This window comes from Emydura macquarii, unplaced genomic scaffold (assembly GCF_026122565.2).
Source record: "Emydura macquarii macquarii isolate MOO-44397 ecotype Brisbane River unplaced genomic scaffold, CSIRO-AGI_Emac_v2 contig_383, whole genome shotgun sequence".
NCBI lineage: Eukaryota > Metazoa > Chordata > Testudines > Chelidae > Emydura > Emydura macquarii.
In genome coordinates this window covers 2573365-2597220 of record NW_027130520.1, presented here as the reverse complement: position 1 = coordinate 2597220, position 23856 = coordinate 2573365, and the positions used below count along the sequence as shown (strand labels likewise).

The following is a 23856-nucleotide window of genomic DNA, read 5'->3' as shown; positions in this document are numbered from 1 at the left end:
GTTTGCTGTACATTTATGATTATTACACTGTCGTTGATCCTATGTGTTGTCACACTGTACAGCAACAAGTGGGTGCTTTCACAACTGCTAAGCTCTCTGCAGTTTATGTGGTAAACTAATAAAAATGAATTATTGGAAAATAATTTTATTCAATAATAAAGTCAGTCCAAGAAGAAATCTGTGCAATTTAAAAGCAAATACATAAGTTCTTTTCCACTAATTTAAGTTTTTAAAGGGAAAAGAACATTCATATCTATTTTTACCTACACATACAGCAACCATGGCTCTCAGCTCAGTGCATGCGAAGCTATGATTGTCCTTAACATTCCTCAGGGTGAAGAGGTGGGAGTAGGGATGTGGCCCCAGACACCATGTGGAATGTTATGGGGAGGGTGTAGAGAGGTGCCATAATGATTGAGTTCTCCATGAACTGCAAAGGAAGGCAAGCCCATGACTGTTGAACCTGTAGGTCCACAAGAGTCTGCAGTATCTGTTTGCTGCCAAAGAAGCCCCATCATGTCCGGATGTATCTGACTCTCCTTTTCCTTTTAGGACACCTAGGCCTTTCTCCTGTTCACTCTTTCCTTCTGCAGGCTGTCTGCCATGTTCATTCTCCAGGCCCCTTGCTCATGGTCTGACATAGTCCTGGCTTGTAGGATCTTGCTGAATGTGTCATCCCGAGTCCTCCTTCTCCTTATATAGCTCAGGCATTCTGCAGGTGCGGAGGGGGAACCCCACAAGGTTGCAGTGGCAGCAGCCGCAAATAAAACACACAGAGGTACCATTGTCATTATAGTCACAATAGACAGTGAAGATTCGGAACTCCCTTTCCTTGCTTCCATAAAGTTTTAAACATGAGGTGCTTATTGACACTTCTGCCTCAGACTTCTCTTTCACAGTCCCACCCACAGCACCATAGTGAATATGGCCCACCAGGGATGAGGGAAATGAGGACATTGCTCAGCTTCATAAAGCTATAACTATAGGGCAATGGCACTTTATGCTGTATGGTGTCCACAGGTGGTGATGATTTTATCTGATCCTCTCTCCTGAGGGTAACAAAAGCACAGCTGATGGGACCCTGCCGCTCCTGGGACAGTACGCTGCTAGCCTGTGTACTGCAATGGCACCTGCCAAAGTTATTACTGTATGCAGTGCAGTTGTAGTCATGTCAGTCCCATGATATTACAGAGACACGGTGGGTGAGGGAATATCTTTTTTTGGTCCAACTTCTACTGGTGAGAGAGACAAGCTTTTGAGCCACACAGAACTCTTCTTCAGGTCTGGGAAATATACTTAGAGTCACTTTCCTAGACCTGAGGAACTCTGTGTAGCTCAAAAGCTTGCGTCTCTCACCAACAGAAGTTGGTCCAATAAAAGATATTACCTCAACTACCCTGTCTCTCAAGTTATTACTGACTGGCCTTGGAAAGCGTCTTTATTGTGGCAGAAGAAATAAGGCTGCCATCCCTAGAAACCTTGCAGAGAAGATTGCAGAGTGCCTCCATGAAAGTTTCATTGCGATTTCTCAGGAGGATTCAAGGGACATCTTTGTGTATATAAACAAACTGTTCCACAAGACTCCACTTGCCTAACTCTATAGGGGGATGAGAAGTAGATAACTCTACCTCTCTTCATTGTAGCTCTCCTCTCATACGATAAGTAAATTAATGAAAAGTCAATAACTGTGTCCTGCTAAGTTGAGGATGCCTTTGTTGTAACAGGAAATACATTTACACACTTACCCAAGGTTCCTTTCCCTGCATTGAGCTTGCTTGCTGAGACAGACTGGACTGTAGTGGAGGTTCAGATTGGTCCTGGCTCACTGAGTTGGACCTCCTGATCTTATGTCCCCCATCCTCCTCCACCTCTTCCTCATCCTTGCTAGGGGTATTAGAGGTGGTGGTGGGGTCTCTGCCAAGTATGGCATGAAGGTCTTTGTAAAAATGGCAGGTTTGCAGCTCAAAACCATATTGACCATTGGCCTCCCTGGCCTTTGATATGCCTGCCTCAGTTCCTTTGCTTTCATGCAGCACTGGTGCTAGTCCCTATCATATCCCTTTGCCTGCATCCCCCATGCAATCTGGTCACAGGATGTACACCTTTCTTGGGCTGGTCTGTAGATGTGCTTGCATATCTTCTCCTCAGACCCAGGAGATCCAGTATCTGTTCCATCCCGGAGCACATCTGGAGCATGGAGCCAGTATGGTCAGCTGGGCAGTTGCACACAACAATGGAGAGCTGCTAGGCGTGCTCACCAAGTTGGGCAATCAGGAAAAGACATTTTAAAAAATGCATGAGACTTTAAAGGGAAGGTAGGCCTCTCGATTTCAGTGACTCCTGGGCAGTGGCATTTACCATTGTGACCAGAGTACTCCGTGTCAGGCATTGTGGAACAGCTGCTGGAGGACTGTTAGGTAATACAGCATCTACACTCGTGCTGTGTTGACCTCAGTGCATCGATGATGGCGTGACACTGTTGGGGGGTTAGGGAGAGCGGTGTTACTGCGTCACTGTAATGGGGTGCTTACCTCAGTAGGAGACAAGTTTAAATGTAGACACATGCATAGCTAGATCGACACAAGGCAGTGTACGTTGACTTACTTTGTAGCATAGACCATACCTCGCATGCAATCTCAACAGTACTTTGCTGTTTCAATCAGAAGGAACTGTTACCCTGTGATTGTGAAGTATAAATTAAAGCCACTATACCCTGCCCACAAGAGACTGTTTCCTTTTACCAGGAAAAGCTAAAAGCCCTCAGAGGAGAGAAATGGGGATGGAAGAACATTAGTCAGTCAACTTGCACTGAAGCATGTAAGAATATTTACATTTATATAGAGCCTTTCACCATCAAAGGTTTACCAAATCCTTTTAACTGTAAAGAGCCACTGAAACGCAGTTACCTCTTGGATGGAGGGCATCAGTTATAAAGTCGAGGGAAGGAACAGGCAAAATATTGGTGAAAGACATTAGTGCAAAGCCCTTCTTTTATGAAGCAAACCATGGGATTCTTACCCAACACAGAAAGCACCTTAATGAAAAAGGACAAGTCCCACAGAGAGGAAATAACAGTTGTGCTTCTAAGTCACTTAGGCACTTTTCAAAAGTCACACACTATCCAAATGACCAATATTTTACACACATTAAAATTTGCCACCTGAGACATTCTAAAACTGGAACTCCCATGTGGATTCAAAGAATTGCTCTGATCAAATACAGGCTGTTCCCTGTAGCATAAGCCTTCAGCATGGCAGACAATATTCTTTTGTGAGCTTCATGCATTTGCTGTAAAAGGAGTTCTTTGTTCCTGCCTCATTTCCTCACCTGGGATAATACGCCGTGTAGTTCATGAAGAGCTGAGTGCCAGCTGGATAGTATGCCGTGGAGGGCTGGAGCGTTCGTGGATTTAAAAGCACGGAGGGCTGATAAAGGGCAGCCTCTGTTGGAATAACTGCTGCAGGAGCTGAAAATGAGTAGGAAGGAGGAGAAAGACCTAAAGGAACAGAAGGAGGATAGATTAACATGCTCCACCAAATTCCAGCATATACAGTCTTCATTAACAAGACAGCCTCAGAGTAAATCGAAGGTCTGTCTAAGCTGTAGAAAGTTTGCTCACATTTTCATTTGCATACAGTTATCTCTGTAGACATCACAAAACAAAAAAGGTATGTGATAGGACACAGAAGCCACCTCTTGCTCTCAAGGTTGCTATAAAGAGGCATATGATAAATTGTTCTCCTTAACCACTGAGGACAGGACAAGTAGTAGTGGGCATAATATTGCAACAATGGAGATTTAGATTAGACATTAGGAAAAACTTCCGATCAGGGTACTTAAGCACTTGAACAGATTACCTAGGGAGGTTGTGGAATCTCGGTCATTGGAGGTTTTTAAGAACAGGTTAGACAAACACCTGTCAGGGATGGTTGACTCTAGGTAATACTTAGTGCTGCCTCAGTGCAGGGGACTGGACTAGATGACGTATTGAATTCCCTTCCAGCCCTACATTTCTAGGATTCTGTGATTTGTGGGAACAAATTCTCTTTCCAAAGAGACTAGTTGGTTTACTGGTCTGGTTTCAGTTAAGTCTCCTCTCTTCAAAAATCACAGACAAGAGCAAAGCTTAACAGTATCCAAAATTACACCTGTCCAATGTCCCCCATTATACAGGGCATTTCTTTAATTTACAGGTCTCCATCCCCAACAGGTCCATATTATTATTCCTTGGTAGTTTGCAGAGAGAACAGGGAGGAGTAAATCACTACCTCCCACCATGTCACCACTTCATTTAACAAGACAATACAAATTTTTTAACAAAAAACAAAGGATGTTTCTACAAGTTGCATACATACAAGAATTGGGGTATGAGTGTGAGAGAGAGACTCTTCCCCAAAGCCCTTGAGAATAGTCTCTCTCTCCTCTTCCACCACCACCACATTTAGATGTGTCTAGACAGACTAGAAATGTCCAAGAGTGGCAAAACTGGCATCAAGCTATATTTTAGGGACCAGCAATTGTGAAGCAATCATCTGATGGCTCAACTTCTCCCTTCCCCCACCACAAGCAGACAAGGAGACATATTGAATTTTAAGTCACCTGTGCTCATAGCTGTAAGAAGGGGAAAACTTGGGAATCCAAAACTTTTCCCATGATTTCAGCCCAGTTCATTAGCCTGCTCTGGGAACCTTCACAAAAGAAGTCTCTGAACAAGAAGTGGAGTACATTTGCTCTCTCTCTAAGGGAGAGTGACCATCACTCCCATTCAGGTCTTTGTCTCTCTGCTGACAAGGAGACAGACCAGGTATGATGATGGTAATTTTTGTGATGCAAGTATTTGTCCACTAGTAACTAGACTGAGACCAACGCTGTATAGGCTACTAAGGAGCCACGAGGTACAAAAACAGCATTGGTCATAACCAACCTGGCTAGATTTAGAATATTCCATTTCTTCTACATAAATGGGAGGATCTTACCTCAATTATGTTGCCACTTGGTGATCTTTGAAGCAAAGAATTATTTCCCCAAGGGTTCAAAGCCATATTGCTTTAAACAGATTAAGTCAGCCCAAGCCTTTTAAGTGTTCTCCTTCAAACATCAGATAAGATCCCATTTGCCCAAATGGCTCATACCCAGGTAAGGAGCAGGGCTTGAAATGAAGTACTGTTTTCTGATCCACCAAGACCTTGGGCTAGCTTAGCTGCATACATATATAGATATAGAGAGCCATTATGATCACCTAGTCTGAACTCCTGCACAACACAGGCCACAGAACCTGACCTACCCATTCCTGTAATAGACCCCTAATCTATGACTCAGTTACTGAAGTCCTCAAATCATGGTTTAAAGACTTCAAGGTACAGAGACTCCACTAGTAAGTGACACATGCCCATGCTGCAGAAGAATGTGAAACCCCCTCTCACCCAAGGCCTCTGCCAATCTACCCTGGGGGAAAATTCCTTCCCGACCCCAAATATGGCAATCAGCAAAACCCTGAGCATGTGGGCAAGACTCACCAGCCAGACACCTGGGGAAAGAATTCTCTGTAGTAAACTCAGAACCCACCCTATATAACATCCCACTCACACACCAGTAACCTTAACTCCATGCATTCTGGATATCCATGGAAGAGTCCAGGTGTTAGTAGCTGATCAACAAGTAGAATATTTATGTTTAGACTCTGAAAAAAGCATTACCAGGGATTGCAAGACTTAGCCTTTAAGATGAGGGACATAGAGCACGCACACATGCATGCACACATGCACACCAACTGATTTATATTTACATTTTTTAATGTGATGATCTTTATTGGGCTCTAGGTGGCAGTTTCCTTTCAGAGTTATTGCTTATTCAGAGCAAGTTAAGCTTCAGAAAACAAGTTTATCAGTGGAAAAGCAAAAGTATAATTTGAAAGTAATTCTTCTTTAATCGTAATCCACAACCAAAAAGGAAAACGATCACAGACCACTGCTGATTTCAGGTTGAAAAGTCTTGTGTTACCGCCCTCATTTAATGTACTTCAAAGAACTGGGAAGAGAAAGAAGCTCCAACACCTACCAACACACAGTGTAGAGTAGCGCCAAGACCCATGCAAAACTTACATGGTAACTTACATGGTGGTGGGGACAAGCCATTTCGATTTAAAGTTCCCCCCATTAATACAAAGTTCATCTCCTCGGCAGAACATTGAAAGACTTCAACGTATCTGTCCTTCATGGTCTTCTTATGACACTTCTGTGCAGCCAGAAAGGCTCGGTCTGCAGATTTCATCTGGATAAAGGCGTCTCCTGATGGCCGGCCCTGAAAACCAAGCAAAGGAACAAGAGCAAAACTATAGTTCTGATGTAAATACTTACATGGTACCAAACAGGAGTCACTACAATGTTAGCAGTGTCTTTTACAAAGACTATTTGACCATTACTACCCAAACTCCCATACCAATCAACTTTTATAATACACTTAAATCCTCACTATTGCCTGTGTCCATAGTCTGCCCACTGTACCTTACATCGGTTTTTGTCAGCCCTCCGCTATTATTTGTTTTGAATATTTAGGTAAAACAGTTATTTATCTATAGTATAGACTGACTATTTTTATGGCTCAGAATAGAGAGAATGAAAATGGCACACGTTACAGGGAAAATTCTGCTTCAAGTATAGCTTTGGTAAAATAAGTGTTTAGAAGATCTCTTATGCCAGTATAAAAGCATTTTTTCAGCTTAAGCTTATGTTGCTTGAAAAGGGGACTTAAGATGAACCCCCAAAAAGCCACTCTTATACCAGAATAAGAGTGCCCACTTGGAGAGGAGGGGAAGGGCATGGTGTGAGGTGGTTATACTTGTAGAACTACTGTTTATATACACATGCCTTAGGTTATACTGAAAGAAAAAACTTTCCAGTAAAACAAAGCCTAAGAACGTTAGTCCTCTGTTCAGAAAGCACATTTTCCTACATAAAAAGGAAAATGTTGCTTTTTGTCTCCAGAAAACAGCAAAAGGTTTGACTATTCAAGTTGACAAGGCATTAAATTTCAGTGCTTAACTGACTATTTAAATGCTATTATTTCACAAGGATGCCACACAATTCAACCAAGACAAAAAGTTTACTCTTTCTCATGTGCACAGTGGCAGCAGGTTTGAATGATACCTTCAATCTATTAGAGAAACAAGGTGGGTGAGGGAATATCTCTTATGGACCAACTTCTGTCTCTCTAATATCCTGGGACCAACACAGCTACAACACTGCGAAGAAAAAACAATTACTAATCTTCCATAACTGTTTTTCTTTGACATGTGTTGCTCATGTCCGTTCCATGTTAGGTATGCTAGGTTAGGTATGTTAGGTATGCATGCCTTGTGCACGGCTGATGCCAAAGCTGGCATCATCCTGGGCCTGCTGGGTGATAGGGTAATGGGACGCAAGAGCATGAATCAAAGACCATGTTGCAGCTCTGCAGATGTCCTGGATCAGCACCTGTGCAAGGAAGGCTGCTGATGAGGCTTGCGCCCTGGTCAAGTCAGCTGTTACAATCGCTGGTGGAGACTTTTTGTTTGTTCATAATAGAACTTGATGCAGGTGTTTCTACATGAGGACATCCTCCGGGAGGAGACCAGCAGACCTTTCATCCTTTCTGCCACTACGATAAAGAACTGTGTCAACCTTCAGAAGGGTTTAGTCCTTTCGATGTATAAGGCCCAGACCTGTTTAAACATCTAGATTGTGCAACCTAAGCTCCTCACTGGATCTGAGAGATTTGGGGAGGAACACAGGCCGGAATATATCCTGGTTATTGTGGAACTGACATCACCTTTGGTAAGAAGGCTGGGTGGGGTCATACCTGGACTTTATAAAACACTGTGTAAGGTGGTTCCAAGATGGACTTCTGAGATCAGAGCTCTCTTTGTGCTGAGGTGATCACTACCAGGAAGGAAACCTCCCAAGAGAGGAACAGCAGAGAGCAGGACGCTAACGGCTCAAAGGGAGCAACTGTGATCCTTGAAAGGAGTAGATTCAGGTCCCAGGGAGGAATTAGATCTGACTTGTGGGTAAAGTCTCTCCAGGCCTTTTACAATCCACTAAATTTGCGCTGAGCAAGCCTGTACTCTGCATTCAGCCATGCAACAGCCACACTGTCAGATGCTGGGAGGCTAGGTCTGGATGCAACAGATGGCCGTTGTCCTGGGACAGAGGTCTGGCCAAAGGGGCAGTTCCAGCGGGGTTGTTGCTGAGAGTTCCAGCAGAATGACAAACCAGTGTTGTTGCGGCCCCACTGAGGCTATCAGTATCACATTTGCCTTGTCCCGTTTTATCTTTAACTAGGACCCCATGGAGCAGTGGTACCAGTGGGAAGGCATATAGCAATGTCTCTGCCCAGGAAAGCAGGAAGGCATCAGAATAGAGTCTCTGGCGAGCCTGTGGATGAAGGAGAACTGGTGGCACTTTGTTCTGTCTGGATGGAAACAGGTCCACTTGGGGAAATCCCCCACCTTTGGAAAATCATGCCAACAACCTAGATGGAGTGACCACTTGTGACGAGACAAAAAGGACCTGCCGAGGTGGTCTGCTAGCACATTCCTGGTGTCTGGGAGACGAAGCTATAACGTGGACGGCGTTCTGCCTACAGAAGTCCCATAGACAGATGGTCTTTTGGCACAGGGGTGATGTCCAAGCACCACCTTGCTTCTTGACATAAAATATCAGTGGTATTGTCCATCAGAATTTGTACTACCTTGCCAGCCCAGTAGGGAAGGAATGCCTGACAAGCCAGGAATACTGTCTTGAGCTCCCTGACATTTATGTGGCAGGAGTGATCCTCCTGCGCCCAGAGTCCCGGTGTCCTGAAGCTGTTGAAGTGGGCTCCCCACTCCAGATCCGAAGCATTGGAGACCAGCATCCAGGGGAAAAGCCCATCAAAGGGCACTACTGTAACACCAAGCAAGGGTTCATCCACCAAAGTTAGGGATGACGGGACATGCAGTGGTACTGTGACCACAAGGTCCAGACTGTGCCAGCTGGGAATGTAAACCGATGCTAGCCATGACTAAGGGTCAGAGACAAACGAGCATGCTGGACCACATACGGGTTTGTTGCTGTGTGTCCCAACAGTCTGAGGCATGACCAAATGGTTGTGATTGGGTGGGATTGTATGTCTGTAATAACCTGGAACCAGGACTCTGGAAGAAAGGCCTTGGCCTGTGTGGAGTCAAGAATCACTCCTATGAACTCTATCCATTGACCAGGGGACAGAGTTGATTTTTTGCTCATTCACAAGCAGGCCCAGATCTTGACAGGTGGATCTCAGGAGGCCGAGGCTGTGCTGGACCAGAGACTGACTTGCCCTTGATGAGCCAGTCAAGGTATGGATAAATTTGCACCCCTCGATGCCCCAGATAAGTGGTCACTACTGCCATACGTTTTGTGAAAACCCTTGGAGTGGATGAAAGGCCAAAGGGCAGAGCTGTGAACCAGTAGTGTTGTTAGCCCACCACAAACTGGAGGAATCTCCTATGGCCCTGGAAAATGGAAATAGGCATCCTTTAAGTCAAGGGCAGCATACCAGTTCCCTGAATCCAAAGAAGGGATGATGGAGGCTAGGGAGACTATGTGGAACTTCAACTTCTTAAGGTATCTGTTGAGGCAACAGGTCCAGGATGGGTCTGAGGCCTCTTTCGGCCTTTGGTATAAGATAGCATTAGAAGTAAAACCCTTTCCCTCTCATGTCTTGAGGAACTTCCTCCAGAACCGCTGCCTGTAGGAGGATTTCCACCTCCTGAACAAAAAGCTGCTCATGAAAAGTGTCCCTGAAGAGGGATTGGGGGGAAGGGGTACTGAAGAAAACTGCATGGTGTAACCATCTGATATGGTGTTGAGGACCCAATGGTCCAATGTAATCTGTATCCAATGTAACCATGCAGAAAGGAAGGGGAACAGTCAGTTCAAAAATAAACAGGGGGGTGAATCCTGAGGCCAGAGTAGGACGCTGTCCTCAGGCACACCCTCAAAACACCTGCTGTGGGCCATCCTGATGGCACGCAGGCCCTGATTGGGCAGCAGAGGAGGAAGAAGTGGGACAGCAGCACTTAAACCCCTTATCTCAGTTTTCTTGCTGCAGCTGACCTGATTATCTAGGAATTGCTGTGGCAACTGGAACTGTCTCCTAGAGCAATGTATACAAGCCAAGGGATCATAAAGTGGGCGGAGTCTTTCAGGCTGTGAAGTCTGCTATAAGTCTGCTCCAAAAATAGGGTGTTCTCCTCGAATGGGAGGTCCTGTATAGATTGCGGCACCTCTTGAGACAATCCCAAGGACTGCAGCCAGGAACACCTCCACATGAATACTGCCGAAGCCATTGATCTGGCCGCAGAAACAGCAGCATCCAGTGCTGTTTGGAGGGAGGCTCTAGCCACCATCTAGCCCTCCTCAGAGATGGATGCAAACTCCTGCCTGGTGTCCTGCAGCAGAGAGTCCTTGAATTTGGCTACTGAGTCCAAAATGTTATAATCGTATCTCCCCAGCAATGCCTGCTAATTGGAGATTCTGAGTTGAAGACTGGTTGTAGAATAAATCTTTCTTCTGAACAAGTCCAGCTTCTTGGCATCCTTGTTCTTAGGTGTCGAACTTGCCTGTCCCACTCATTCGACACAGCCACCACCAGGGATCCTGGGGGTGGGTGGGAGAATGGGTATTCATATCCCTTGGCTAGAACATAATATTTCTTCTCGGCCCTTTTGGATATTGGCAGCAGGGAGGATGGAGTCTGTCAAAGGGTTTTGACAATCTTCAGCACCCCTTTTGTGCACTGTCAATGCGACTTGAGCTGGTGTTGTGGCCACCAGGATGTCAAAGAGGCCATCTGTAGGCTCTGTAAGCTCCTCAGCCTCCAAGCCCAGGTTGGACACAATCCTTTTTAAGGAGTTCTTGATGAGCCCAAAAGTCATCTGGCAGCACTGGGGGAGCTGGGCCAGCCACAGCCTTCTCCAGGGATGCGGACGATGATGGTAATGCCGGGGGAGGGGATGGTGCCTCCTTCTCTTCAAAGGGAGCTGACGCTACCTCTGGGTCCTGCAGTTCAGTGCCGGTATCAGACCCAGAGTCCGGGTCCTGCTCCAAGCTGGTCAGTGCCATGGATGATTTTCTGGCTGTGGAGGACTGGAACAAGTAGGGTCCTGGTACCATCAGGATCCCCCATGGGTTCCAGTATGGCTATTGGACAGGCTGTTGTCTTGAGGCCAGGCAGCCACTGCCAGGCCGGCACTGAAAGGTGGTATGCTCACCGACCTGCGTTTGAGGCTGGTAACAGGGCTCTCCCTCCGACTCTACGGAGGATGGTTCCTCCCTTGGGGACCATAGTGGAGCATAGAGTGTCTCCTCCTGTCAGCTGCAGTGCGGAATCGGTGAGTGGTGCCAGGGAGATGGTGACTGGCGACAGGACTCCACTGAGCGGTGCTGCGTTGGAAGGGAGTGGCGCCGAGACAGCAATGTGCAACGAGGTGTCAGGCTGTGTGGTGCCAGCGATTGGTGCCAGGGGACTGGCAATTGTCACCATGCTACTAGTGACCAAAGCCACGACGGCAATGACCAGTACCAGGAAGATATACTGGTGACATGTAGCTGGTAAGTCCCTCCTCTGTGTCGGAGACTGGGAGTGTGGTGCCGGGGACTGGGATCAAGATAGTAGAAACCTTCGACGTGGTGCTGGAGAACTTGGCCAAGGTGTTGTGGACCAGTGTTGAGGTGGGGAACAGTGCCAGTCAACTCATCACTGTGGTGGCCCCATGGGAGTTTACCCCTGGAGATAGGTGCCTTTACTGGCTCCGGTGCCGAGGGTAAGGCCAGTGGAATGGGAGGCACTGGGAGGGCCATCAAGTCCCTGGCATCTGAAAAGCCTCCAGTGTCGAGGGCAGCATTAGATGGAGGGGCCCCCCCCATTCTGCTCCCAGGAGTCAGGGGGAGGATGGAGGCTGGCACTAGCTGCTCCAGGGTAGGTGATTGGCCTGACACAGGCGCTTTGCCTGACCCCACCCCTTCTTATCCCTCTTTGGCACACTGTTTCTTTTGTCACTTCTTCGGCACTGGCTTTGGTGAGCAGCGTCGAGAAGGGCTAGGTGCCAGCAGGGCACTCCGCACCGACACTTAAGTGCTCAGTGCTGAGTCTGAGTGGGAGGGTTTGAGGCTGGTCTGAATACAGCCTCCATTAACAGGGCTTTCAGGCAAATATCCTGTCTTTCTTAGTCCATGGCCTGAAGCTCTTGATATCTTGCACTTATCCCTCATGTGTGTTTTCCCTAAACACTTTAAACAACTGTCATTAGAGTCATTAAGTGGGAAGGCTTGTGGCAAACAGAACACAGTTTGAAGCCTGGGTACCCGGGCATGCCCCATTGCTGGGCGAATGTCTCAGTTGGGACCATTCTCTCTAATTTATTAACAACTATTTACAAGAACTATCAGCAACTATCTATGAAAAACACTAGGCACTTGTGAACGCAAGAGAGAAAGCTATCCGTCACGGGCGGAAAGAAGGAACTGAGGGGGTGCAGGGCCAGCAGCGCCTCATACACAACTGCATGAGTGCGGGGATCCAGAGAGCACCAGAGCTGGCCCTATGGATACCAAGGCAAAAAAATCTCCGACAGCCATGCACAAGGGTGAGCACACACCGAACATGAAATCGATATGAGCAAGCACTCGAAGAACCTTTAATCGACATCAGGTTGCAAGCATAAAAAGCATTTCTCAAAACACAGCTGATGTCTGTTACTTATTTAGGCAGAGGCAAGTATACATGCTCCTTTGCAAGCTATTGCTGCTTTCAAACTGCAAACGGCCAAGCTTATAAAACGTGGACCTTCACAACATAGGACACCAAGAGATCGACACCACCAGAGACTTTAGACAAAAATGTTAACCCCATCCTTATTCGGTCTCTTGATAACCCCATCAGTATGATAGGGTGATTAGCTACCTTCACATGGGTGTTGCACTGTTGAATTCATCAGCCCTGGTGAAACTCAGATCTCCTCAGATGGAAGGTTCTGCAAGAAGAAAGCCCGACCCTGCCTTCACAGGTGTAACGCCTCCCAACATGCAATGAACTGATGCAGTTCAGCTACACAGGAGCTAGGATTTGGGGAGGTTGCATAGGCTGGAATTCAGGCCCTACATAAAGCTTATCTCTGTGAGATATAGGAAGAGTGGAGATGGACCACAATCATAACCACAGGCTGTACTGCCATACTGAATTTTCTCCCTCCCCAACAGAGAGGGTCACTAGGGCAGCTAAGCCCACTCATGCTCTGAGGTCTTGTTTAAAGATGGGAGTATTCCTGAATAGCCATTGTATAGACAAGTCCTTAGACTGAAGCAGGAGGCCTCCAACACTCCAGCTGGGGCAGGATTCCTGTCTACCACCACCTGCTGTGTTGGACACAAGGACAGTAACAGTTGGCAAGACAGCAGATCTCTTCACCAACATTTTCCCTCATAGGTACCCAAATGGTGTCAACAAATTCTGCATTTTATTTATTCCAAGACCATCTCTGGACATTTAAATCAGTCTTGGAAAGTGGCAATCCAGCCAATTTAGTTAATCTTTGAGCCCAAGTGACAGAGGTCTGCACAGGAGTGATAAAAGTTCCAGGTTTAACTCACTGACGAGATGGCTGCTGTTTGCACAATCCTTCCTTAAAAACCTCTCTTCTGTGGCACCTCTCAGCCACTCACCACAGACAGAGTGGTTCAATTTTGGAACACGTGTCTCTCATATCTAGACTGTACTGTCAGTGTTTGAAATGGACTGTAAGAGCCTTGGTGCTGGGACTGCCTTCTTCTGTTAGTAGAAGCACCAAGTGTAACAAGCTTTAAGAGAGTTTCACAGGCCAAGGAGAAAACCAAAGAGAACAGGACAAGCAAGGCAAAACGCTAGTCCTAGATAATAGGAGCATGGATAGTATATGCAGGGTCATCATAGCCATGCTTTCATCCTGTTCAGTGTAATTTACAACCTAAATCAGACACACAGTTCAAACACGAGACAAATAGAAGGAGTAAGCTTCAGACAGACCATAACATGAGTTTTAACATATGTTCTTTAGTAAAGAGTCCATCTGCACTTGAAATGCTACACTGCTAAATGCTGCAGCGCTTCAGCATAGACACTATCTATGCCAATGGGAGAGGTTCTCCCATGGGCTCATGTAATCCACCTCCCCACGAAGCGGTAGCTAGGCTGAGAGAAGAATTCTTCTGTTGACCTAGTGCTGTCAACACTAGGAGATTAAGCTAGTTTAACTATGCTGCTCAGGGGTGTGGATTTAAAATGACTTAATTGTCTAGTGTAGACCAGGCCTTCGTGGATTAAGTCAGACAAACAGATCATTAACCCCATATCACAAGCTATGGGAGAATGGGAATCAGCCCTCCCTGGGAGACAGTGGAGAGATAAAGAGATTGCTAGTTCAGAGTGGTCAATTGTCCGGTTTCTATGGATTTTGATATGAGTTTAACGATTTGTGAAGTATAAGTATGATATCAAGTTTCAATTTGTATATTTTGGTTGGGTAAATGGAACAGTTCAATCTGTAATCCCCTGGAAGAGAGGCAATATTTTTGCAGGTTTCCAATTATATAGTTAGGCTTGGAAATATTTTTGGTTCATTTTTAACAATTGAAATTTACAGACAGGCAAAGCAAGAAAAATACTGCTTGAGAACTTTTAACATTTGATTTAAGGAGATTTACTTTATCTGTTTTCATGTGTGATATTGATAGTTGTGTTTTAATGGTTCTAAAGCTTTAATTTTTTGAATCTCAATGTCTATCATTAATTGCCTAACACCCTCCAAATTTCTGATCCTGCCCATAATTTCCCACAACTGTGAAAATTTAAATAGATAAAAATAAAGATTAGAAATGGACATGGATAATATCCATCTAAATTTTAAAAAAAATGAATTCTCCTTAGCCTATATATAGGGGGGACAATGTGATATTCTAACAGAATCACCAAATAGCAACACACACTTGTCCCTTTGTGTGTGCCCCATAATAGATGTTAAATAAGTGTGTGATTTATGCTTCACCACATAAAAGTTACAAATATGAACTTGCCTTTATGATCTTCTTAAAAGATATTTTGATAGGTTGTGTGAGATTAATTAATATAATGTCTCAATATCTTGTGGACATTAATACATTATTAAAGTTCTTTAGAGGTTACTTGCCATTTTCTGCATCATATTCAATTAATGTGCTTGTAAATTGAAATTAATGTACTAGGCCATATTAAAATGAAGCAGAGAGTCTCTTACAAATCTTGGCCCATGGCCCTAATGATTTCTGGTGCCCAACTGAAGCAGCCCAAAAAAGGAACTGGTTTCAGAAAATGTTGAACAGTCACCTTCAAGAGTCCCTTTTAAAGGCTTCTTAAATTGGGCACCCCAAGAAAAAGCCCCACCACTAATCACTTAAACCAGCGGTTCTCAACCGGTGGTACACGTACCACCGGTGGTACTTCGAAGAAGGCTGGGTGGTACGCGAGCCGTACCGCGCCGCCGAATCCGCTGCCAAAATTCCCCCCCAGCCGCCACGAAACCCTGCCACCACCGAAAGTCCACCCCCCACCCACCCCTGCGAAACCCTGCCGCTAAAAGGGGCAAACGGCGGCAGGGTTTCGGCAGAGGACATTGTTCCCCCCATGTAATCCCCCCGCCGCCGCCAGTCCCTCTCCCCCCCCCCCCCCCCCCCCGGCAAAACCCTGCCACCGCCGAAAGTCCCCCCCCTTTTTTTTCCCCGAGTGGTACTCAGAGAAAAAAGGTTGAGAACCACTGACTTAAACTATAGCCAAGATTTTTTGGCTGGAGTCTAAAAGGTTTTTGTTGTTGATTTTTTTTTTTTTTAAACATATCCACACAAAAACCTATTCCTCACCCCCCGTTACTTCCTCTACCATCATCAACAAAAAGAGCTGAAATGTTTTTAATCTTTTTAGGTGTGATGTTATATGTTTCACCACATACTGCCCAACACATGCTGCTTTCAAAACCCCATGTGCAACATGAGTTGCCCATTTACAAACAATGGAAATAATTCTACATACACAATTTACTGATAATCATACTGAATTTTTGGTTGATCCTGTTAGCGATTTGTTTGCTACACTGGGTTCTGTATTAAAAATATAAAGCCTCAAAGTAGCTGGGTTCTGTGAAAGATTATTGATTATTTCCATTACACTTCTGGAGGAAAGAATCAGCAGCTGCCTCATCTTAGTGCATTTAGGGGCATTACCAAGACTGCTTCCCTCCTATTCCACTAGCAATCAAGCCTGCAGGGGATCATGTTTGGATATGTGGTGGGTGGCACACTGGCAACAATGACTTGTATTCTCTTGCCTACCTACCTGGTGATTTAATACCATATGAACCCCCTGGGTCCGAATATCTGCAGAAAACTCCCCCAAGAATTCCAAGATGTCCTCGATAGTGGCAGCATAGGGAAGGCCACGCAAACGTATGCAGTCTCTGACATTGGTAGGAGGCATGAATTGCTGAGGTAATACGGGAAGGATAGGTGATGCTGGGAGAGGAATGAGGGGTGTAGAAGAGTACCTGTTCAGCACCTGCACAAAAACAGAAACAAAGAAGAAGTGGTGAGAAAAAAAAAAAGTCCTCAAGCTTGTTCTGCTGAGCTGAGGACAAGTCTACAGTAGAAGCACTACATGGGCACAGCTGCATCGGTGCAGCTGCGCTGCTGTGGCGGTTCTGGTAAATCGCTCTCCTGTTGGCATAATTACTCCACCTCTGAGAGAAACAGAAGCTACGTCAGTGGAAGAGCATCTCCCGTCAACATAGCACTGGTGTGGACACTGCTTGGATCGCTGTAACTTGAGTCGCTCAGGGGAGCGTCTTTTCACACCCCTGAGCGATTCAAGTTATATCAACTTAAGCAGTAGTGTAGACCTGCCCTGAATGTAGATGGAATTTGTGTAAGTTATAGTCAACTTGCACAATACTAAGAAGGCAAACCAGCTAGGCATTGGGCTTTAATCAAGGATACAATACAGCTTGAATTAATAAGTTCAGACTTATTCAGAAGTCTTTGGGTGAAAATGTCTGAAAATCTAAAAATGTCATCTTGGTGTGTTTTTGATCAGACCAAGTTGCAGAGTTCCATAAAAAGAGATGCATTAGAGCAGCAACTTACTAATTATGTATCTTATATTTACAGAACTTTTTTCATTCTGCAGGATCCCAAAGCACTTTACATGTTATGTAGTCATAGAAAAGCTGTTTCCAATAAAATGCAGCCAACCTAGATGACAAAAGCTGCAGCTGTTGACCACCACAAAAGACTACACTGTAGTTTAGGAGGAAAAGAAGAGTCCTGAAACAAGAACATTTGTTTCATATGCTCCAGTACAGTGTAAGCCACATTTAATGATTTTAGTGACTGAAGTAGTACATGCAGCAACACCATCTGTCAAGTAAAAGTAATTGTATTTGGCCAAAAAGATGTTACTTAAACTAGCAACAATAAATCTAAAATCTGTAACTCTGTTAGGCACGGCTCTGACTGTGAATATTCAACCATTTCCTTTGATCAAATCTTTGCACACCTTCTATGCATACAGCAATAAGGGTTTTCATCAGTGCGCACAGATAAGGCTCTACAGAACGCAACAAACTCAAAATCTATGAAAAATCCAGGGTTGCTCAAAGCTGGTCTATGAGACAAAATGGCAGAAATGACCAGGGCCAGGCTGCACTAGCATTCTCACTGTTAATACCAATCAGCTGAGCAGCATGTGCGCTAGTGCAATGGTGGGAAGTTTCCTCACCAGTGTCCAGTGTAACAAGACTCCAGTGACCACGCCTGACATGTTGACTGCTGGTAGCGAGTTCAGCATTCTGTTTGCAGCATGGAGAGGACTCTGTTCTAGTAACTGGCTTGGCTGGTTCTACTTCGTTGCAGTTCTTTATGTTGTTAGATAGGGGACAATGCACTAATGGGCTACTACTGCTGTCCTCACAATCTGTGTCATGCTGCAGAGATTAAAGCAGACTGAAACAGAGGAGGACTCTCCTGGTATATGTTAAGGAGGTAGGGTTGCATGGGACCACTTTTACTCCAGTCAAGGATGGGAGGGGAAGCCGAATCGCCACCACTTTTGATAAGCAAGAGCCCAGCATTCCTTCTTCTACTTTAGGGATTGCTCAACCGAGGACAGTTGTCCAGATTTCCTAGAATGCACCAATATCAACACAGTTAGGCAGCATACTAGGTGCAGACAGAAACACATTGCAATAAAGCAAATGCTGCTATACAGACAAAGTGAACCATACAACTTGCAGTAAGTTAGTGACCAGGCCTCTAATCAGTTAGTCATTGTTAGACAGAAGCTAACTTTAGGCAGCTAAGCTGGAAAATTTGAACTCCGAGAAAACAAGTGTTTTTGTTGGTGGTTGTTTGTTTTCTAGAATGTAATCAACTCCAGATTAAATTAACTGGGACTATCAATTGACATTATATACCTCTGGAAAGCAGAGGATCTCAGTCATCTGATAATACTTCATTTATTAGACAGACACCTAGTGGTTCATGAAACAATCTTCAAATGCAGGTCAATTCAAGAGAGAAAAGTGGGATTGTGAGGCTCTATTTTTGTGTCCCAATGATTCCAGATCAAAAGTACTCAATTTAGAAGTTTTTACTGTATTGGTAGCCCCCTGAACTCAGCCTGAGCACCGTCTTCTACATCACCTCCAGTAAAGGCTCTGGAAGCCAAATCAGGCCTTCCACTGTGCCTGTGCAAACCCTGCATGAACAATAGGCTTGCATAGATATGACTGGTCATAACTTAGTAAGTGGTCCTTAGTAAGTGTTGATGTTTCTTTATTATGATGCCTGCATGGCTAACAGGAGTAAAAAGCAGTTTAAAAAAAATAGTCACTAGAGTCAGCAGATTGAGTCTGCATACACACAACTTCCAGATTGTGCGAGGATTCACAAGGTACATTTTCTGATCTTGATCATACTTAGAGGTCAAACAATCTCCCCACAACAAGACATAAAGCAGTTCCTCAAGACCGGACCCCACATCCCAACCTGCCTGGTTCTTTGATTAGAAGAGCCCAAGACATTTGGAAGCTTTCACCCTACCTGCTGAACCTCTGCTGCTGTGCTCCTGAAGAGTTCAATGTATCTTTTACCCAGCAGATCTTTGTGTTTTTTTAGTGCATTTTGTGCATATTCCTCACAAGCAAACAACACAAAGGCATCTCCCGTTGGCCTGTTGTCAGGGTACGTGACGAACAGGATACCTTCCTTTCCTCCTGTTACTGGACAGTGCTGGCCAAAAAACATCAGCACTTCTTCTGTTGTCGCATTGAAAGGGAGACCTCGCATCCGGACAATCACTTGGTTTTCTTTGGATAAAAACTGAGCTGCTTCATTGGAAGTACCTTTAACAAAACACAACAAAATCCAAGTTGAGACACCATAGACAAGCCTAAGACAGCAACCTCCTCTCCATGTAGATTGTTTGCATCCAGGGTACAGAATTGGAATTTACATTGCTTTTCCCCCTTCAAAAGGAACCTGGGACACCAGAAATGTCATATGGGACGCTCCTCCCTTTGAAGCCTAGAATGCTGCTCCTTTGATTGCTTAACTGAGAGTCACTCTCACCCAAGGGATAAATGGGGCTGCATTTACAAGAGTCAGAGTTCATGCCCAGCCAGCCAGAGAGAGAGAGAGCACTAGTCTCTCACATGGTAGCATAGATGCTGCTGGAATGGCTTTTCTGGTGAATTCCAAGCTTTGCTTTTAAATATATATTTCTGAAACTTTAAAAATATGCCAGACTGACCACCATGTAGACCCAAGTTCAACCTAGTACTATGGCCATAGAAATGCAGTGCAAACAGCAACGCAAGTATCTGCACTGCCTCACAGGGTCCATCACCAAGATTCAAGTGAGACAGTTTTCATGCCTGTTCAGTCCTGTCTCTCTACTGGAGTTGCCACCAGTGGCTGTTTTCTAGGAAAATGGAGACTAGAGTCTATCAGGAAACAGACTGTAAATCGGGTCCATCTGGTGACCTAGTTAATGTCTAGACCAGGATTAAAACAAGTGAGGAGGGAGGAAAAAAGAGATTTAAAGCCAAACTTAGAGAAAACACACACACACACACACACACACCCCTCTTCTAGTTTAGCCATACCCCTAGAAGTCAGACACCACTAAACTCCATTACGAACCCCCTCAGCCACACAGTCCCCTTCTAGAGAGTCTTTAAAGTTTCAGAGTAGTGACATCTGCTGCTTCTAAGTGCTAGGTTATTGCAGCCTGCTCCCCTGTAACAGGGAAACAGGTCATCCCTATACCAAGCCTGGTTGGCCCCTGAGAAACATGACCCACACAACAACGCAGATGTGGGTGGCAGCTCGCTAGGTCTTATCCAACCCCCTCTCTGGCCCACATTGTCTTAACCGAGGAGTTATGAGAGAGAAGATGGTGTGAAGATTTACAAAATGCTTTTGCACTCTTCCAGTGTTTGGTGATGAATTTTCCCTTGAAAGGAAGATCATTTTAGGATACAGGAAAGGTTTGAATTGTTTAATGAGAACCAGTTTTGCTCATCCCAGATAATTAACATTTCTATTTTGAAACTCATTTGCTTTCACACAGAGATTTGTCTATAACAATTGAGAGGAAGAAGAACAGAGTTACATCACTGTTCTGAAAGAACCCAGGTTATTTGTTTCTATAATTGATAATATGGAAACCACGGCCCCTAAGAAAATTACATAGCAAATGAAATTCAGGAACAAGTCTGGTAAAATCCTTAACTGACTGACTGCTTGAAAGGAAGAGAACATACAGAATTTATTTATGTCACGGTAGGTCCTCAGGAATCAGAGCCCCACTGTGCCAAACGCCATACACACAGAATGAAGACAGTCCCTGCACCAGAGAGCTTACAGTTTTTATACATATTGAATCATAACAAAGGTGGGGGTGAAGCAAAGAAGAACTAAGTAAATTGTAAGACAGTAATGATTAGCAGAATAAGTAGCAATCTCAGCACATCAACTATCTATGCATTCTATGAGTCTGTTCAGAGGCAACATTTGATAGAAACAGTTTGTAATTTGAAATTAAAATTACAGGTGTTTATTGGAACAGAATCCCACCTCCACTCATGAAAAAAAGTGGATTACCTCCTGCAATTTTAAGGAAATCTTCACCTGTTGCCTTGTATACCTAAGAAAAGAAAGGGGGAAATCAGTTATATATGGCATACTATTTGTAGTCCTATCAAAGAGATTATTTAAAAAAAAAAAAAACACGTTGCTGCAGCATACCTCAATGTACCGATTCCCCATGTGGTGCTTGTGTCTTTGTAGTGCTAAATCTCTATGCTCTTCACTTACAAACCTGACGAGAGCTTCCCCATTCCTCCTTCCTTGTGCATTGAGACAAAGTGCAGCACCTCCCCTTTAAGAGTCAAGTAAAGAAGAAGGAGGCACAAGAGTGAATCATTGAACCAGAGCAAGCCCCATTTCGGTCTTGCTAAGCCATAAATGTCTATATTGCTGGTAACTAACTTGGCAATATTTAGGCCTTTGAAGAATCTTGCAATGTCCTGGTCAGATGACTGCCATGGTAAGCCTCTTGCTCGGATTATGGTGTTATCATCTATGAGTTCCATCTTGCTGCTTCAGATAAAGCACAAAACACACAGTGAAGTTTCCCATCCTCAACATCTACCACACAGACTGCCAGTAGAACTAATTTTTTCACAAGCTTGAACTCCTCCTGTTCAAGTTTGTTAAACTAGGGCAGAGGTTGTTCACATACCGGGAAGATTGTAAATCTAAGTCATGAGCATGTCTTTCCTTCTCTGGCTTACTCTGTCCATCCCAGTGACATTTTCCCTCTTTTCTGTTTACTATTCTCTACTCCATTCTCACTTTTCCTCTCTTTCTTGCACATTTACATCTATTCTTTGTTGGCAGAAACACAGAACACATGGATGAATTGAGCAGTCTTTCCCACTTCCCCTCTCTTGGTCTATCTCCTGCGCTCCACAGTGTCATCTCCATTACAGTTTCATGTGTCTTTTCCAGGTGCTTCCCAGCCCACACCAATACTTTGCATTTTTGCAGCGCCCTACCAGAGCTAACAAATTAAGTCACACCACCCACTGCAGAAGTTCTATTCCCATTTTTCAAATGGGAAAATTAAAACAGAGGTTACCTCACTTCTCCAAGACCAGAGAGGAAGTTCATGTCTGCACAGGAATTATTATTTGTATTGTGGTAGCGCTGGGGGCCCTCGTCACAAACCAGGGCCCCACTGTGCTCAGCGCTATACAAACAGAATGAAGACAATTCCTGCCCAAAGAGCTTAGAACTCAAGTCCCATGCTCAGGCCATCATCATGCTGCCTCGCGTGCTGTTTAGCCACCACCCATGTTGTGGCAAGAGGTCACAATGGCTGCTCAACATGAGAGACTCAGCCCCAGACAACTCGATAGTAATCAGCAGGGAGTCTGACACCCCGGGCAGCTATAAATTGGTGAAAGGTGACATCTCCTTCCTCCTCACATAAACAAAGGCCCCACATAAAAGAAGATGCAAAAGCCAGCCTAAGGTAGCTGAGATCAATGTGATTTTCAGGAAATAAGTCAGTGATAGACTTTCAGCCCCATCAACTGGCTTCCATTTCTTTACCTTTTCAAGACTACCTCTGTATTGAAGAAGGCTAGAAATTTACTTGTCCTCCCAGCTTTAAGGCAGGCAGTGATGCATTGTTTACATGCTGTTCATGTTGGGAGAGTTTTGTTCATAATCCAAAAGACTAAAAACTGTAGTTAAAAGGATTATTTTACTGGAGCACAGGTCTGTAGCAAGGGCTGATTTTGCAGCAAGTTCTACAGCAATGCATTTACAGAATATTGACTGGGCACAACAAAATCAATGTCATGACTGTTATTTAGCTTCCTGGAGAAGTCATGAACAGTTGTGCTGCTGGCTTGGGAACTGAAGCATGTAGTGTGGCTTAGCTTTAAGGGAAATTAACCTCCTGAACATGATCACTCATCTCTCCCACTCAATCTCCCCTGATGTACAGAACATGCATATTTATAGGAGGATTATTCTATAGAAGTTATAGCTGCAAGTCTCTTAACTCAATAGATACCAGAGTTATTAGATATTAATCTGAGTCATGTAACGAAGTATTCAATTAACCTTTTGAAGCCCTGGTTCATGTCAAGTGACTGGGACCCAGCAATAAAGCTCTGTAACTAATTAGCACTCCTGTGCATCAGAGCCACGCAACTATTTGAGTCGAGGGTAACACAGCAACAATCAAGGAAGACTCACTTTAGACTGTTTCTCAAAAAATTGATAGAATTTTGATTTTGTAAATAGACATGTTTTGGTCTGCAGAATCCATTTCAATCATTTACTGGACTTGTTTAAAGATGACACACTTTGATGCACACAAAAGAAATTAAATCTTAGAAGATGACTACAAGAAGAACCAAGTTTCTGATATTTCAGAATATAAAATGCTTAACTCTAAGAATATGCTTCTATATAGATAGCTCACTCTTGTATTCCATTGCAAACTCCTGTAGAATTTGCTGTCCACGGTCATTCCCAGATTTCATTGTTACTCTCCAGATTTCTCCCTCCCATTAAACAGCTTTTTTCCAGATTAATCTTTATTTTCTGACAATATTTATGATTTTTTTCAATTATAGTATTTCCCTTGTTTACTGAGCTAGAAAGAGCTGTGAATATAAGTAGCATCTGTGATTATTGTTAACACCCTGGGTTTACTCCC

At 44.4% G+C, this 23856-nt stretch overlaps 1 protein-coding gene across 3 annotated transcripts in view; it reads right to left on the bottom strand.

Annotated features, from left to right (window-relative positions):
- Positions 1 to 23856, bottom strand: part of ESRP1 (epithelial splicing regulatory protein 1) — a 51116-nt gene that overhangs the window by 10832 nt on the left and 16428 nt on the right. Inside the window, exons 7-14 of one of the 3 annotated variants that reach the window (XM_067536695.1) lie at positions 21609 to 21719; positions 21366 to 21498; positions 21222 to 21264; positions 19158 to 19459; positions 16399 to 16617; positions 6102 to 6300; positions 3328 to 3496; positions 130 to 712 (exon numbers count right to left, since the gene is read on the bottom strand). In XM_067536695.1, coding sequence (XP_067392796.1) covers positions 673 to 712; positions 3328 to 3496; positions 6102 to 6300; positions 16399 to 16617; positions 19158 to 19459; positions 21222 to 21264; positions 21366 to 21498; positions 21609 to 21719 — 1216 coding nt within the window. In that variant the 3' untranslated portion in view covers positions 130 to 672. Of the gene's footprint in view, positions 1 to 129; positions 713 to 3327; positions 3497 to 6101; positions 6301 to 16398; positions 16618 to 19157; positions 19460 to 21221; positions 21265 to 21365; positions 21499 to 21608; positions 21720 to 23856 lie in introns of those variants that run through there. The other 2 variants (XM_067536690.1, XM_067536691.1) reach the window with 2 other exon arrangements.